This window comes from Coregonus lavaretus (assembly GCF_964263955.1).
Source record: "Coregonus lavaretus genome assembly, chromosome: 30".
NCBI lineage: Eukaryota > Metazoa > Chordata > Actinopteri > Salmoniformes > Salmonidae > Coregonus > Coregonus lavaretus.
This window is the reverse complement of record NC_140017.1, coordinates 8465533-8480277: the sequence shown is the minus strand read 5'-3', so window position 1 is coordinate 8480277 and position 14745 is coordinate 8465533. Positions and strand designations below refer to the sequence as shown.

The window sequence follows — 14745 nt, the reverse complement described above, 5'->3', positions numbered from 1 at the left end:
TCAATGCTGCAGAAATGTTTTGGTACCCTTCCCCAGATATGTGCCTCAACACAATCCTGTCTCAGAGCTCTACGGACAATTCCTTCGACCTCATGGCTTTGTTTTTGCTCTGACATGCACTGTCAACAGTGGGACCTTATATAGACAGGTGTGTGCGTTTCCAAATCATGTCCAATCAATTGAATTTACCATAGGTGGACTCCAGTCAAGTTGTAGAAACATCTGAAGGATGATCAATGGAAACAGGATGCACCTGAGCTCTATTTCGAGTCTCATAGCAAAGGGTCTGAATACTTATGAAAATAAGGTATTTCTGTTTTCTTTTCTTTTTATACATTTGCACAAATTTCTAAAAACCTGTTTTCGATTTGTGATTTAGGGGGTATTGTGTGCAGATTGCTGATAATACATGTTTTTTTTTTAAAATCAATTTTAGAATAAGGCCGTTACGTAACAAAATGTGAAAAAATTCAAGGGGTCTGAATACTTTCCGAAGGCACTGTTATGATGTCTGACTTATAGATATTCCAGATGGCATCGAACATGTTTTCTCCTTTCACAATACTTCATAGGTCTACTAAATCGGACAGTTGCACACCATCAGACAACAACAGTCTGAAAATAGAAAGGGTGTTTCATCTTGCACTGTAAATCTTTTTTGTTGTCATTGTGACCGACACTTTGATTCAGGAATCCTATCTGAGAAGGCCTAGTTATACAGTATATCACAAAGGTAGATATTACAGCTAAGTGTAAGTACTGCCTCGTCTCTACCATACTGCTTATCCCCATTATCAAAGGCTCGACACAATGGAATGGCTCCTCCTGAGAGAAACAAAAACAACAGCTTTGTGTCAAACTACCAGTGCAGCTCCCAGGAACCATTGTAACCATTATAATTAAACCACTGGCCCAACGCCTACCTCCGTTTCACCCATACTGTCACCAGACTCTGCGTGCACACCAACTGCCATCCAAACAGAACAACTCTCAAGATATCATTACAGCTTCAAAACAGACTATAACCAGATGCATTTGTCGACCCATTATCTCCACTGTGGTGACATGAAGGAAGACTTTCTCTTCTTGCAATTCTACTGCAATTCAACTCCATTTATAATAGACTCAGCACCAAAAACACTGATATGACTACCAACTGTTTAGTTGTAATAGGGATCTATTGATGGATTGTCATAGATAATATTGGAGAGTTCTTAGGAGATTACATGTTTTTCTTCAGGAGAACCAAAGAGAGGTATTCCTATAAGATACACAATTGTCAATGATTATCCACCACAACTCAGCACATTCTCAAAACAGAGTGGGTTTGATGGGGGTAAATAACACAATGTTCCTTCACACACACATTTACGTAGTGTTCTTACCTTTGACCTCACACGGAGTGTCACCAGTATTAATTTTAGACTCAATGGGAGATAGGATTCATTCAATCACTCACACTCTCCACACAGGGTGAAAGATAGCATATCTCTCTGTAAACGCATAGAAACACTGATACACGGCATTTTGTTAAGATTTCACATTTATTTAGATCTCTGTTGCTTTATAAACAGTCCTTGACACTATCAGACAGCAAGTGAAAAACTTTCATTCTGTACCATTTAGGGTGTTTTCAGGACAGTTTGTGATAGATACAGACCAAAATGTACACAAAATTACCCTGATAGAGATCACATGAAAAAACAACAACATTGTTATACAAAATATACATGTAATTTCTCATACATTTGTTTGTAGGGTTGATCGGTGGCTGTGCATTTTATAGTTGATGCCCCAAATAAAGGGATACACACAGAGAGCATACAGACAGGCTTCTGAAAAATAAGAAGCAAATACAATTGGTTTCTTTGGCGATTCACCCTGTCATCATAAGGTTGCTGGAGAGGAGAATGAGTGCCAGTGAACTTAATATTTGGGCTTATAGTACTGTAATTACAAAAATATAGTGATCAACGGTGGGGTGAAAACCTTGCGATGCTCATGGAAGGGTGAAAATCTAAAGTTTTAAATGACAAAGAGAGACATCAGACCCTGTGCAGTCTAAAGACCATTGCATGGCATCATTGGCACAACTCCAACAAAGTATTTGGGTTAAGTATGATAAGTGCAATTTACAGTGGCACCACTCAATGACACTATGTTCCTCAATCTAATCTCCTCACTCCGACAGAGTGAGACAACGCTCTCAACAGTTTATCCACCCATCAGTTGAGTTGAGTGGCTATTGGATGGAAACCTCAGAGTTCTCCAGTTAAAGTAGGTTTAGTGGAGATCAATGGGGGTGTGTATTGTTGAGAGCGCTCTTAAAGGTCTGACCATGAATGTGTATTGATGAGGAGCTATTTTCCGTCTGGGGAGCCCCTCACTGTGTGGTCTGCTAACAGTGGCATTAGCTGTATCAACAGGCACTGCAGCAGCAGACAGACAGACACAACCTGGGCTAGGTACCTCAGTCGGTCATGTGGTTAAACACACACACACAAACACACACACACACACACACCAGGCCTAACCCTCCATCCCCTGGCTTAATGGCCATGACAGAGTGACCACCACCAGAGGACCATGGGGCCAGGTCATGCTGCTGACAGTGACAACTAGGGCCAGGTGGAATCTGTATAAAAGTCTCTTATCAATACCTCTAAAGTCTTGTCAGTAAATGTAATCAATGTGATTGTAGATATGAATGTATTGTAGCTGTATTTATATCGTAGCGGTATTTGGTTTGAGTTTAATTGCATGTTAATCCCTCAGTTTGTTTCCGTCTAGCTCTACCAATGAGATCTATTGGCTGTTTGATTACAGATTGATGTGGATAACATTAAAGACATGAACATGTATAAGGACGGGAGGAATACATACTGTATGCAGCACATCATGATATAGTATTTTTTATTTATTTTTAGTGGCGTATTTGGCCAATTCATGTGAGGGAGTATAAGAGTACATGAAGATCCCAGTCTTTTTCCCTCTCCACCCATCAGTTCATATAGAAGTCATTATTGCTCAGAGTTCAACTCGCTCTTTGCTCCATTATATTGTCAATCATGTTGATGGGTTTACTCCTTGATCTTCTCTGATAGCACTCTGCTCAGAGGTTAGAGTTCAGACGAGCTCAAGCAGACAGGGAGTGGTTGGAGCATGGCCTGTCAGTCTCTTTGCAATCAACCAATCAGTGGATCTCCTCCAACTTGAGTCACTCTCATTCCCCAGTCCATCCCCTCACTCCACTAAGCCGTAGGTCCTTGGTCATTCATTTTGAATAGGATTGCAAAATTCCCTGAACTTTCAATAAATTCCCTGGTTTTCCAGAAATCCTGGTTGGAAGATTCCGGATTTCCTGCTTATACCCTTCTGATTTCGTGGAATCCTCCAACTGGGATTTTGGGAAAACCAGGGAATTTATTGAAAGTTCCCGGTATTTTGCAACCCTAATTTTGACCAACGTGGGGGTCATCTGAGCGGAGCTAAGACAGAAGTCCTTCAATGCATATGAAAAACATAGGCTCATCTGAACACGTTTCCAGTCCCAGTTTCATAGTCATAGTCAATATCCCTCTCCTCTTCTCTCTCTACTGGATACAGACGTACTTCTTCCACCACGACTTGGACAGTGTCTTCATCTTATCGGCCGTGCTGCGCACCTTCCTCTCCCGCCGCGCCCTCCTATCGGCGTGCTTCATCCCCACGGCGATGGCCGCGTCAAACACCTCCTTCAGGTTCTTCTGGGTGAGCGCCGAGCACTCCACGTACGCCACGGCGCCCACTTTGTCTGCCAGGGCGCGGGCGTCCACCTCGGCCACGGGCCTCTCCCTCCGGCGGGCCAGCTCGATCAGCACCTTGACGTCCTCGCGCAGGTCACACTGGGTTCCCACCAGCAGCATGGGCGCGAGTGGGCAGCGGCGGCGGATCTCGGGGACCCACTTCTCCCAGACGTTCTGGAAGGAGGCAGGGCTGACCACACTGAAGCAGAGGAGGAGGGCATCGGTGCGCGAGTAGCAGAAGTGACGGAGCTTATCGAATTCATCCTGAGGAGAGAGAGAGAGAGAAGGGACATGGGGGGTTAGTGAGAGGTTGGCATTCAGCAGTAACAACACAGGGACAGTCTCATTATATGTGAACCCAAACAAATGGTGAACTGTGTATCTTGAAAAACATTGACAAACACAAGTGTAGAAGGGGAAAAAAGCGTATGGGAGAAGTTGTTTAGGCAACAATATTTCCCAAAAACTGTCTGTTTATAGAAGACTGAAGAAGACAGATGGAGAGTGGATAGATCAGCAGTGAGCATAAGTTCAATTCTAAAATATTCTATAAAAACTCAATTTCTGCTGGATACTGGAATTAATCGTCTTTAGGTTTTGCAGATCCAAGCACGGATGATGTTATATAAAATCCATCAAGGTATTACAAACATTTTCCAAAGCACCTAACCTTTGTGATGTATTTCACTTCAAGGTTCACACACAAACAAACCAGTTTCACACCAACACATTTCAGTAATCGTTTTATAGGTCACTGCAAAACAAGCAGGAAGAATGTCAGTGGAAAATAAATGGTGGTGATAATCTTTCCATAACAAACTGTGTGAGAGAAGTCTGTTTATGTTGAGCAGTAACCTCCTCTTTTATATCATACTGATCTCCCAAATTAACACCGTGGAGCCACAGAGCTTTGGGTAACAAGGGCCTCCCACATCCTTGAGTACACAGATTAAGGCTGGCAGAAACTTGACACAAACCCCTCTCTCTTTAACCCTTTTCAGAAGTCTGACAGGGAAAGGTACTTTTTTATATTCAGGAGCCTCTGAGTGGAATAGTCTTTTCACACACCTTTCCTTTCCAAATCATACTTTCGCCTTAAGTGTTTGCAAACTGAGATAATGGTGCAGAAATATCGGCTAACATACAAAATGGATCAATCTTGCTGAACGGGGAGTGACTTTATTTAATTAACAGGGTAATTCTCAGGAAACCAGTTTTTAAATGTCTGTATCAAATTGAGTTACAAAACCATGATGCATCTGCAAAAATCAACTATCATTCTGCAAAAATCAACTAACATTCTGAGGACTAAGATCTTTAGTTTTGGGGAAAGTGTCTTATTTTAAATACATTTTAAATGTTCGGGTCATTTTATTTAAAACATTATTTAGAAAAACCTAACTTATTTGAATAAAACAAAATATGTTGCTGTAGTTTATTCATAAATCATAAAAATTGTATACTAGTTGAAGTTTACATTAAACTATAATATGTATTACGTACGAACACAGTGTCTGTGGACATGTGTCTCATTACCGTAACACTTTGTCAAGTTCCTGTAAAAACTAAATCAAGTTTAATTCACCCATGATGGATCATCTAGAGGAGTAGTCCTTAGATGAGCACGAGTTAAGTTAATGTATTCGCTTATATGCCTTCAGAAAAGGTTCTTATTCTCAAACACCCCCTTTACCCCACTTGGCCTTCTCATTACCGAAACGGTTAAAGAGCTCAAATTGGGAAAAAGTCCGATTTAATTTAATAACAATTGTATAATTTCATTAGACATATTTTTATTTTCAGTGTTTTGTTTAACTCTGGTATTTTCATTAGGGGAGCAATCTAAAAAATATATATAAAAAATATATTTTTTTTTATTACTTTTTTGGACTTCGAAAACTGTTACGGTAATGAGAATTTTGTGAAAATATTGTTAAAATGCATATCTGATTAAAAAACATAATAATAATTATGAAATAGATAAGTACAGATCCTAATCTCAGTGATTGAAAAGCACATTTTGTGAAAAATGACACTTGAGATTATAATTTTTTGACAGTTTTGTGAGAATGACCCAACATTGCAGCATTTGATATCGTTTATCTCAGGCTTTCTCAGGGTGCGGTATATGTTCTCCTGCTATGAAAGTGCATATATGTATAGTAAGTGTTTGTTGACTTTATCTGCCTGTGTTTGCCCCAGCTCTCTGTGGCTGTGAGAGTGGGGGATTTAGAAGTTGTGAACAAAGTGGACAAATCCATGCAGCCCTAAGACAACTGTGTGGAGTTCACTACAATGCATTTACGCTGGGAAGTGTTTGGCCCTTGTGTTCATTCCAATGGTTGTGAACTCCACACTCAACCAAACACAGTCAAGTCTTCTTAGGCAAAACAACTTGGATGTTGTGATTGTGTTTACAGTACTAGCAGTGCCCTGCAGTGCTAGTGAACTTCACTTTATATATATATATATATACAGTGAGGGAAAAAAGTATTTGATCCCCTGCGGATTTTGTACGTTTGCCCACTGACAAAGAAATGATCAGTCTATAATTTTAAGGGTAGGTTTATTTGAACAGTGAGAGACAGAATAACAAAAAAATCCAGAAAAACGCATGTCAAAAATGTTATAATTTTATTTGCATTTTAATGAGGGAAATAAGTATTTGACCCCCTCTCAATCAGAAAGATTTCTGGCTCCCAGGTGTCTTTTATACAGGTAACGTGCTGAGATTAGGAGCACACTCTTAAAGGGAGTGCTCCTAATCTCAGCTTGTTACCTGTATAAAATACACCTGTCCACAGAAGCAATCAATCAATCAGATTCCAAACTCTACACCATGGCCAAGACCAAAGAGCTCTCCAAGGATGTCAGGGACAAGATTGTAGACCTACACAAGGCTGGAATGGGCTACAAGACCATCGCCAAGCAGCTTGGTGAGAAGGTGACAACAGTTGCGATTATTCGCAAATGGAAGAAACACAAAATAACTGTCAATCTCCCTCGGCCTGGGGCTCCATGCAAGATCTCACCTCGTGGAGTTGCAATGATCATGAGAACGGTGAGGAATCAGCCCAGAACTACACGGGAGGATCTTGTCAATGATCTCAAGGCAGCTGGGACCATAGTCAACGAGAAAACAATTGGTAACACATTACGCCGTGAAGGACTGAAATCCTGCAGCGCCCGCAAGGTCCCCCTGCTCAAGAAAGCACATATACAGGCCCGTCTGAAGTTTGCCAATGAACATCTGAATGATTTGGAGGAGAACTGGGTGAAAGTGTTGTGGTCAGATGAGACCAAAATGGAGCTCTTTGGCATTAATTCAACTCGCCATGTTTGGAGGAGGAGGAATGCTGCCTATGACCCCAAGAACACCATCCCCACCGTCAAACATGGAGGTGGAAACATTATGCTTTGGGGGTGTTTTTCTGCTAAGGGGACAGGACAACTTCACCGCATCAAAGGGACGATGGACGGGGCCATGTACCGTCAAATCTTGGGTGAGAACCTCCTTCCCTCAGCCAGGGCATTGAAAATGGGTCGTGGATGGGTATTCCAGCATGACAATGACCCAAAACACACGGCCAAGGCAACAAAGGAGTGGCTCAAGAAGAAGCACATTAAGGTCCTGGAGTGGCCTAGCCAGTCTCCAGACCTTAATCCCATAGAAAATCTGTGGAGGGAGCTGAAGGTTCGAGTTGCCAAACGTCAGGCTCGAAACCTTAATGACTTGGAGAAGATCTGCAAAGAGGAGCGGGACAAAATCCCTTCTGAGATGTGTGCAAACCTGGTGGCCAACTACAAGAAACGTCTGACCTCTGTCATTGCCAACAAGGGTTTTGCCACCAAGTACTAAGTCATGTTTTGCAGAGGGGTCAAATACTTATTTCCCTCATTCAAATGCAAATCAATTTATAACATTTTTGACATGCGTTTTTCTGGATTTTTTTGTTGTTATTCTGTCTCTCACTGTTCAAATAAACCTACCATTAAAATTATAGACTGATCATGTCTTTTTCAGTGGGCAAATGTCTAAAATCAGTAGGGGATCAAATACTTTTTTCCCTCACTGTATATATATATATATAGGGAAGGGCACTCACTCACTGCACTGACTCAGATGACTGATAATTGGCTAAAATAAATGGCTAATAAGATGATAGTTCGAGCTGTATTGTTAGATTTCAGTGCAGCCTTTGGTGTTATTGATCATAATTTGTTATTGAAAAAACTCACTTGTTATGGCTTTACATCACCTGCCATCACATGGTTGGAGAGTTATTTATCCAATAGAACTCAGAGAGTAATCTTCAATGGAAGCTTCTCTAACATCAGATATGTACAGTGCGGTATCCCTCAGGGCAGTTGCCTTGGGACATTACTCTTCTCTATTTCTACAAATGATTTGCCACTTGTCTTACAAGAAGGTAAAATGACTATGTATGCTGATGATTGCACACTCTACACATCACCACCTACAGCCAGTGAGCTCACTGAGACTCTTAGCAAGGACTTAACAATAAACTGGTCTTAAATACATCTAAAACCAAAAGTAATGCATTTGGTTCAAAGCATTCTCTTAGACCTAAACCTCAACTGGAGTTGTGCATAAATGGTGTAACCATTGAACAAGTTGAAAAACCTGAACTTCTAGGAGTAACATTGGATGGTCAGTTATCATGGTCAAGTCATATTGACAAAGTTGTTGTGAAGATGGGAAGAGGTATGTCTCTTATAAAAAAGATGTTCTGCGTTTTTGACACAAAGATCAACTGTACTACTTATTCAGGCTTTGAATCTTGTCCCATCTTGATTACTTTCCGGTAATATGGTTAGGTGAAGCAAAGAAAGACCTAGCAAAGCTGCAGCTGGCTCAAAACAAAGCAGCACGCCCTGCCCTTAACTGCACACACAGAACTAACATCAACAAAATGCATGATAATCTTTCATGGTTGAGGGTTGAGGAGAAATTGACTAATTCTCTGCTAGTCTTTTTAAGAAACATTTGTGTGTTGAAAATGCCTAACCACTTGTATAATCTATTCGCATACACTTCAAACTGACATACATACCCCACCAGACACGACGCTATGGGTTTCTTCACGGTACCCAAACCAAAAACAGATTTAATGTGTCGCTCATGTCATTGTGGAATGCTCTGCCACCATAGGTTACTCAGGCAAAAAGCAAGTTTAGCTTAAAAAACCCCAGATACAAAACATTGTATCACAGCGCCTCTCCTCTTTCTAAAGATCTAATTTAACTGTACTGTATATAATAATATTAATATATACAGTGGGGAGAACAAGTATTTGATACACTGCCGATTTTGCAGGTTTTCCTACTTACAAAGCATGTAGAGGTCTGTAATTTTTATCATAGGTACACTTCAACTGTGAGAGACGGAATCTAAAACAAAAATCCTGAAAATCACATTGTATGATTTTTAAGTAATTCATTTGCATTTTATTGCATGACATAAGTATTTGATACATCAGAAAAGCAGAACTTAATATTTGGTACAGAAACCTTTGTTTGCAATTACAGAGATCATACGTTTCCTGTGGGTCTTGACCAGGTTTGCACACACTGCAGCAGGGATTTTGGCCCACTCCTCCATACAGACCTTCTCCATTTCCTTCAGGTTTTGGGGCTGTCCACTCCAGGACCTTGAGATGCTTCTTACGGAGCCACTCCTTAGTTGCCCTGGCTGTGTGTTTCGGGTCATTGTCATGCTGGAAGACCCAGCCACGACCCATCTTCAATGCTCTTACTGAGGGAAGGAGGTTGTTGGCCAAGATCTCGCGATACATGGCCCCATCCATCCTCCCCTCAATACGGTGCAGTCGTCCTGTCCCCTTTGCAGAAAAGCATCCCCAAAGAATCATGTTTCCACCTCCATGCTTCACGGTTGGGATGGTGTTCTTGGGGTTGTACTCATCCTTCTTCTTCCTCCAAACACGGCGAGTGGAGTTTAGACCAAAAAGCTATATTTTTGTCTCATCAGACCACATGACCTTCTCCCATTCCTCCTCTGGATCATCCAGATGGTCATTGGCAAACTTCAGACGGGCCTGGACATGCACTGGCTTGAGCAGGGGGACCTTGCGTGCAGGATTTTAATCCATGACGGCGTAGTGTGTTACTAATGGTTTTCTTTGAGACTGTGGTCCCAGCTCTCTTCAGGTCATTGACCAGGTCCTGCCGTGTAGTTCTGGGCTGATCCCTCACCTTCCTCATGATCATTGATGCCCCACGAGGTGAGATCTTGCATGGAGCCCCAGACCGAGGGTGATTGACCGTCATCTTGAACTTCTTCCATTTTCTAATAATTGCGCCAACAGTTGTTGCCTTCTCACCAAGCTGCTTGCCTATTGTCCTGTAGTCCATCCCAGCCTTGTGCAGGTCTACAATTTTATCCCTGAAGTCCTTACACAGCTCTCTGGTCTTGGCCATTGTGGAGAGGTTAGAGTCTGTTTGATTGAGTGTGTGGACAGGTGTCTTTTATACAGGTAACGAGTTCAAACAGGTGCAGTTAATACAGGTAATGAGTGGAGAAAAGGAGGGCGTCTTAAAGAAAAACGAACAGGTCTGTGAGAGACGGAATTCTTACTGGTTGGTAGGTGATCAAATACTTATGTCATGCAATAAAATGCAAATGAATTACTTAAAAATCATACAATGTGATTTTCAGGATTTTTGTTTTAGATTCCGTCTCTCACAGTTGAAGTGTACGTATGATAAAAATTACAGACCTCTACATACTTTGTAAGTAGGAAAACCTGCAAAATCGGCAGTGTATCAAATACTTGTTCTCCCCACTGTATATATTAAGTGTGTAAATAGTATTTTTGTTGTCTCTTGGTGTCTTTCCTATAAAACATTTTTATTTTGAATTTAATGTATTCTTGTCTATTACTGTTCTGTACTTTGTCATGTATTTGTATGTTTTATGTGGACCCCAGGAATAGTAGCTGCTGCATGTACAGTAGCTAATGGGTATCCTAATAAACTAAACTAAACTATGCTCTCTGGGCTGGGTTGTAGCTAGCTATAGAATGAGATTACGACACCACCCATGCCCAGAGAGAAAACACCAGGGCTTTCACAACCTGTTCCCTTTCTAGAACAATCTAATCATATTAAAAGGCTTGGCATGACACTCAGAGCTCAGGGGCACAACTCTCAGTTACACCAACCATTCCTGCCTATGCCTGCACAACTACAGAGAGAGGGAGTGAGGGGAAGAGAGGGGGTGAGGGGAAGAGATGGAGTGAGGGGAAGAGAAGGAGAGAGCAGAACGAGATTTTAAAAAACATGCATTAACAGCTACCTGCTGCGATTGCGTTGTCTCCCTCCCGCTTAGCGGTTGCCACACAATGTGGCTTCACCCCAGATCTGTTCTGTTTTAATGAGTTCAACCCGTTCTATCACCTCTCACCATTTCCAAATCCCCCCTCTCAACCCCCATCCCCAAAAGCTATGCCAATGGATTTGCCTGGTTCCCACTTCAGATGTAGAGTGGCAGCAGAGCCCAGGAATTCATCTCTCTCTAGGGGGGTGTTAGAGAACCAGTGGGCCCCACAGCTGCCACAGAGTTGTGGGAGAGCCTGGGAAATAAGACCGTGCCCAAGAATGCTGCCTTGTGCAATACTCGCCAGCAAAGACGACATGCAAGAGTGGTGGACAAAAGCCAACTCTGACTCTAAAATCATGTGACATGTATGAGAACCAAGCAGAAGAAGGAGAATGGACGTTGGGGAAGTTCAGTGATGCTCAGCATAATTTGACAGAGAGTGGTGAACGCAGCGATGCAGCGCCAACTGGCGAAGCATACTATGTGGAAGCACTGTGTCGATGTGGCACTGTGGTTCTCACCTGTCCAGCAGTGTCACAGAGCTGTAGTCTCACAGGGTGTCCATCCACCTGCACCACCGCTGTAGAGAGAGAGAGAGAGAGAGAGAGAGAGAGAGAGAGAGAGAGAGAGAGAGAGAGAGAGAGAGAGAGAGAGAGAGAGAGAGAGAGAGAGAGAGAGAGAGAGAGAGAGAGAGAGAGAGAGAGAGAGAGAGAGAGAGAGAGAGAGAGAGAGAGAGAGAGAGAGAGAGAGTGTGTTAAATCAGCTGCCTCCACATTGCTTCACCTGACACTTTAAACAAACATACACACACAGAGAGAGGGAGAGAGAGACCTCTGACAGAGGAGAGACCAGCCCACCAAAATATCCTCTGGGAAAAACAAAAGCAAGCCAGTTTGACGTACTTCATACACCCTGGACACAGTGGACAGAAACCTCACCCATCCCCCTAACTCAGAATGGCGGCATGTCTCGCCCACCCACTCGCCCAGTTAAAGTAAAGGCAGTAACTACTCTCTTTCATACCATATTATGTGTTCTTTCAAGCTTTGAAAGCCCTGCCAAGCTGTCTACAGAGGAAAACAAAGCATATTTGTTTGTTTAGTGACTCTCCCAATAGCTCTCTCCAGATTGGAAGAGTGCTATGAGTCATGTCACTAGCAGTTTCATTATAGGCCATGTTTCAAAAGAGCTCAATGTGGTGAAGCTTATGGAAGCGTTTACAAGGCGCCCGGGGTATACAGTCACACCACCTGATCAAAGAGCTGAGTACTACTCCTCATTAAACCCAGCGCCTATTGTGCAATCATTCCCAAATCCCTGACATATGATCTGCCTTGTATTCTACTTGGGCCCAAAACTCTCTGCCCTCCCCTCTCTCCATCCCTTCCTCCCTCTCTTTCCTCTACCCCAAGTGTCACCTGTGGAATTGCATAACTGCCCAGAAATCAGCTTTCAAAAGAGGGCTCTGATTTCAGCGACAGATACATGACATCATCAAATGGGGCCCCAACTGCACAATCCCTCTCTGTCACGGGGGCGAAAGACAATCTCTGCTCAGAGCCATTGCAACAGATGTGTCCATTCCATTATAGCAGAGAGACGGCTTTTAGGTCAAGGCTGACAACAATGGCCAGAGTTGTGCAATTCAAAACCATGCCTGCCTGCGAGAACCATGTTCAACAAGCATGTTTTGTTCAGTTTAGGCCTTATAACTTGTATTTCTGAGGGCAGTGAGGGAGGGATGAATATTAAAAGTGTTAGTGTGTGTATAAGCCTATTAAAATATGCAATATTCTCATTCAAAACCTTCCATAACGGTTGGAAAAAGTATAGTTCGGTGTTTAGAATAATAGAATGGTTATAATAGATTTATATTCCTGATGAAAGGATAAGTAAAGGCAGCTGTGTCTAATTATAATTTTGGATGGTCATAAAGAGGGTGTCACATTTTCCTAATCAAGCCTCCCCTAGAGTTATCATGTCATGCAAGTTTAGATGAATTCAGACATTGTGTTTTGGTGGAGGTTTCCTGAGATCAAGTTTATAGGGAAGACTTCAAAAGGAAGAATAGGCCTCTCCTGCGATAATGACGCGATAACATCAGTGTGTGCGGGCGTTGTCGTCAATTGCTTGCCAACGGAGGTTAGTTTAAACAAGTATGCCGTTTAAGTTTTCAACCGTTTTGTACATTAGACAAAAATTTGCTAGTGGCAGCGTTTTGGAAAATGGAATTCTGCCAACTGGAAAATACAATAGGCCAGGGCGTATAAAATGACCAGGGCATATCATTTGTGTGCAATAATACAAAGACCTGCAGACAGACCGTCGCTGCTGTTAGCCTCGAGGTCAGCAAAATGAAAGAAGAAAAGTTAGGTGATTCGTTCAGCAGAAAGGGTGGCTGCAAGGGAGAGCCAGCGCATTTCCCCGTTACAATGTAACAGAGATGTTCACTATGGTCAATTAAGGCTTTGTTACAATGTAGCAATGTGCAATATATATATATATATATATATATATATATATATATATATATATATATATATATATATATATATATATATATATATATGTGTTGTCCCATAGTCCAAATCAAAACGTAGCAATGTGCAACAGAAAACATGTTTTATGTTTATTATTTTATCTGGCTGGGAAGTTGCAGATTTGATATCTGTAGGAGACACATCTATCATTATTTTTGTCCAAGAATAGTACCGCAAGAAATGGTTTTAACTGGCTCACCTGAAAAGTCATCAAACGCAGTGGGGACGTATTTCGTTGGATAGCCATTCGTTGTGTAGCTGACAACCAGGCTGGTCTTCCCAACCGCTCCATCGCCGAGTAGTACGCACTTCAACACCCGCTCCTGAGCCTCACCTGGCCGGGTAGTTTTGGTTTTGAAGAGATTGTGATTGGGTCTAACTTACTTTGAAGAGATTGGATTATTGGGCCTGGAGGTGACATCAGCACTTGTTACGAACACCTTTCCCTTACTCCAGTAGGAGCAAATAAAGAGAGCACCATGAGAATGTGTTCTGTAGCCTATAATATATTTGTCAAGTAGACAGGTTGGTCTATATTTTTTATTTTTTATAATTCAAAGCAGTAGTCTTGTGCTCTCCAAATAACTAATAATCATTGTGTGTAAAAAGTTGAAACAGGCACTTCTCTGGGTTTTGAATACTCCAATCTGTTACTCCAATATGTTACACGTTGGAGGAGGAGGGTCTGCTTTATAACTTCAAGCGTGATTTGACTATTCCCTCCCCTCTCTCCACCACTGCGTTTTGAAGGAAGCGAGGTTGATGACACGCCTTCTGTCAGTGCAAAATTAACATATTCATATACCTGTAGGAGTGTGTACTGCAGGGGTCCCCAATTACATTCAGCCGTGGGCGGAATGGTCGGGTCCTGAACATAGTTATAAATAATTTTGTAACTGCAAATTGACCGCAGAATCCCAAACAAATATAGTATTTGACAAAAACCGATTTGACGAAACAGAATGATTTAAAACCTTGATTGCATTGGGATATGATCTCATATGCCTCTCTATTTATGCATGAGAATATTTGGGAACAGATTTCCTAAATTAAAATCACT

The 14745-nt window shown here is 41.9% G+C and overlaps 1 protein-coding gene across 1 annotated transcript; it reads right to left on the bottom strand.

The window, feature by feature from the left end:
• Positions 1-2896: 2896 nt before the first annotated feature.
• On the bottom strand, positions 2897-14352 carry LOC311106069 (rho-related GTP-binding protein RhoU-like). Its single transcript, XM_084148364.1, has 3 exons — positions 13885-14352; positions 11667-11725; positions 2897-4049 (listed from the first exon to the last, which is right to left on the bottom strand). Exon 3 carries the CDS (start codon positions 3903-3905, stop codon positions 3594-3596), a length of 312 nt encoding a protein of 103 aa, XP_084004490.1. The 5' UTR covers positions 3906-4049; positions 11667-11725; positions 13885-14352; the 3' UTR covers positions 2897-3593.
• Positions 14353-14745: the final 393 nt, after the last annotated feature.

Excerpts from the sequence above, each read along its gene's own strand:
- LOC311106069 (XM_084148364.1), bottom strand. The coding sequence starts at position 3,905 with ATGCTGCTGGTGGGAACCCAGTGTGACCTGCGCGAGGACGTCAAGGTG.